The 1,400-nt window shown below is 66.8% G+C and overlaps 1 protein-coding gene across 1 annotated transcript in view; it reads right to left on the reverse strand.

Annotated features, from left to right (window-relative positions):
• Nucleotides 1-95: 95 nt before the first annotated feature.
• The window catches only part of SND1 (staphylococcal nuclease and tudor domain containing 1), a gene marked incomplete at its 3' end in the record, with an annotated part of 76,699 nt that continues 75,394 nt past the window's right edge, over nt 96-1,400 (reverse strand). The window contains exon 11 of the mRNA XM_009320087.1: nt 96-196. Coding sequence (XP_009318362.1) covers nt 96-196 — 101 coding nt within the window. The remainder of the gene's footprint in view (nt 197-1,400) is intronic.

The raw sequence follows: 1,400 nt of genomic DNA on the forward strand, positions 1-1,400 counted from the left end.
CCCCTGGTGCCCCCACGGTGCGCGGCAGAGCCCTGCGAAGCCCTGGCAAGCGCCAGGCTGCAGCGCTCTGCCCGGTTCCCCAGGGCCACACTTACATTCCTCCAATGGAGACGGTGGCACACGTGCGCTCGGAGAAGGCAGGCACGGTCTCGGTGGCGCTGCTGGCCGGTCGGATGTAGTCCACCGTCACGTTCACCTGGGCAAGACAGACGGGCACGGGGTCAGTCCAGCCTGGGGGCTCCCTGCACACCCCCATCCTCCCCCTGCCCAAAACCCTTCCTGTCGGCCGGCCAGGCCCTACACCTCCCCGTGCCCCGGTAAAGGAGCCGTTTGCCAGCCGGCTGCTGGCACCGATGGTACTGCCAGCGAAGCAACATCTGACACACCAGCACGTGAGCCAGGGCCGGGCACATTAAAACCAGGAGCCTCCCATGGCAGACAAGCTGCCGCCCCTGGTACAGGCACTCGCGCTGCCAGAGGTACCCCGGCTCCTGCCAGGCACGCCTGCGAGCTCCCCGTGCACCGGCGAGCTCCCCGTGTGCTGGAGAGCCGCGGCAGGGATCCCAAGCGTGCAGCCAGCCCCGATACCTCCTGGTTTACGGGTCATTGCATTTTGGCCTCCGGTAGGAGAGCTCGCCTGTACCTGCAGGTAGATGAAAGCACAGCTCCCTGCTAAGCCGTAGCTGTCAGCTGGCATCAGCGTTGCCGGCACCGCGCCGAGCGAGATGCGGAGGCCGGTTTGCAAAACTCTTTGGTGAGGCAGGGAGCAGCCCTGGGCGCCCCGGAAACCCGGCCGCGCACCCAGCGCAGAGCTGCGCTGTCCCTGGGTGTGCTGTGCCCATGCCACCGCCACCTGCCCGCCCTGCATCACCCGGCTGGCACTCAGCCGTGCCGGGGACAAGCGCCGTCATCGCTCCCGTCCTCCAACAGACAGGGGCAGCCGCGGCATTCGTGCACATCAGCTAGTGGGGGTCCACCTTGGGGGGGCAACTTCTGCTGGAGAACTGCATCTCCCACTGCACCAGGGCTCGGGACAAGCTGGCGGGTGCAGAGGTGCTCATGGGTGAGATCGTGGCTCAGGTTCCTGGCACCGCAGCCCCCAGGCGTCACCCTCCCAGCAGCTCTTGGCCATCACCCCCCCAGCAGCTCCTGGGCATCACATCCCAGCGCCCATTACAAGCAATCAGCATTTCCATCCTGCACCAGGCCTTCGTGATCCAGTTGGATCCCCGGACCAGACCAGGGAGCTGTGCTGCCATGTCCGCCCCCTCCCCAGCAATCTCGTCCCCATATGAGCAGGGCTCGGTGACCAGGCCAGCGAAGGTCACAGGAGGCTCGTGCCCGCTCACTGCAGCAGCGAGGGCTTTGTCCCAGCAGGCGTGGGGCAGGAGGGCTGGAAA

This window comes from Pygoscelis adeliae, unplaced genomic scaffold (genome assembly GCF_000699105.1).
Source record: "Pygoscelis adeliae isolate BGI_AS28 unplaced genomic scaffold, ASM69910v1 Scaffold373, whole genome shotgun sequence".
In the NCBI taxonomy this organism is placed as follows: domain Eukaryota; kingdom Metazoa; phylum Chordata; class Aves; order Sphenisciformes; family Spheniscidae; genus Pygoscelis; species Pygoscelis adeliae.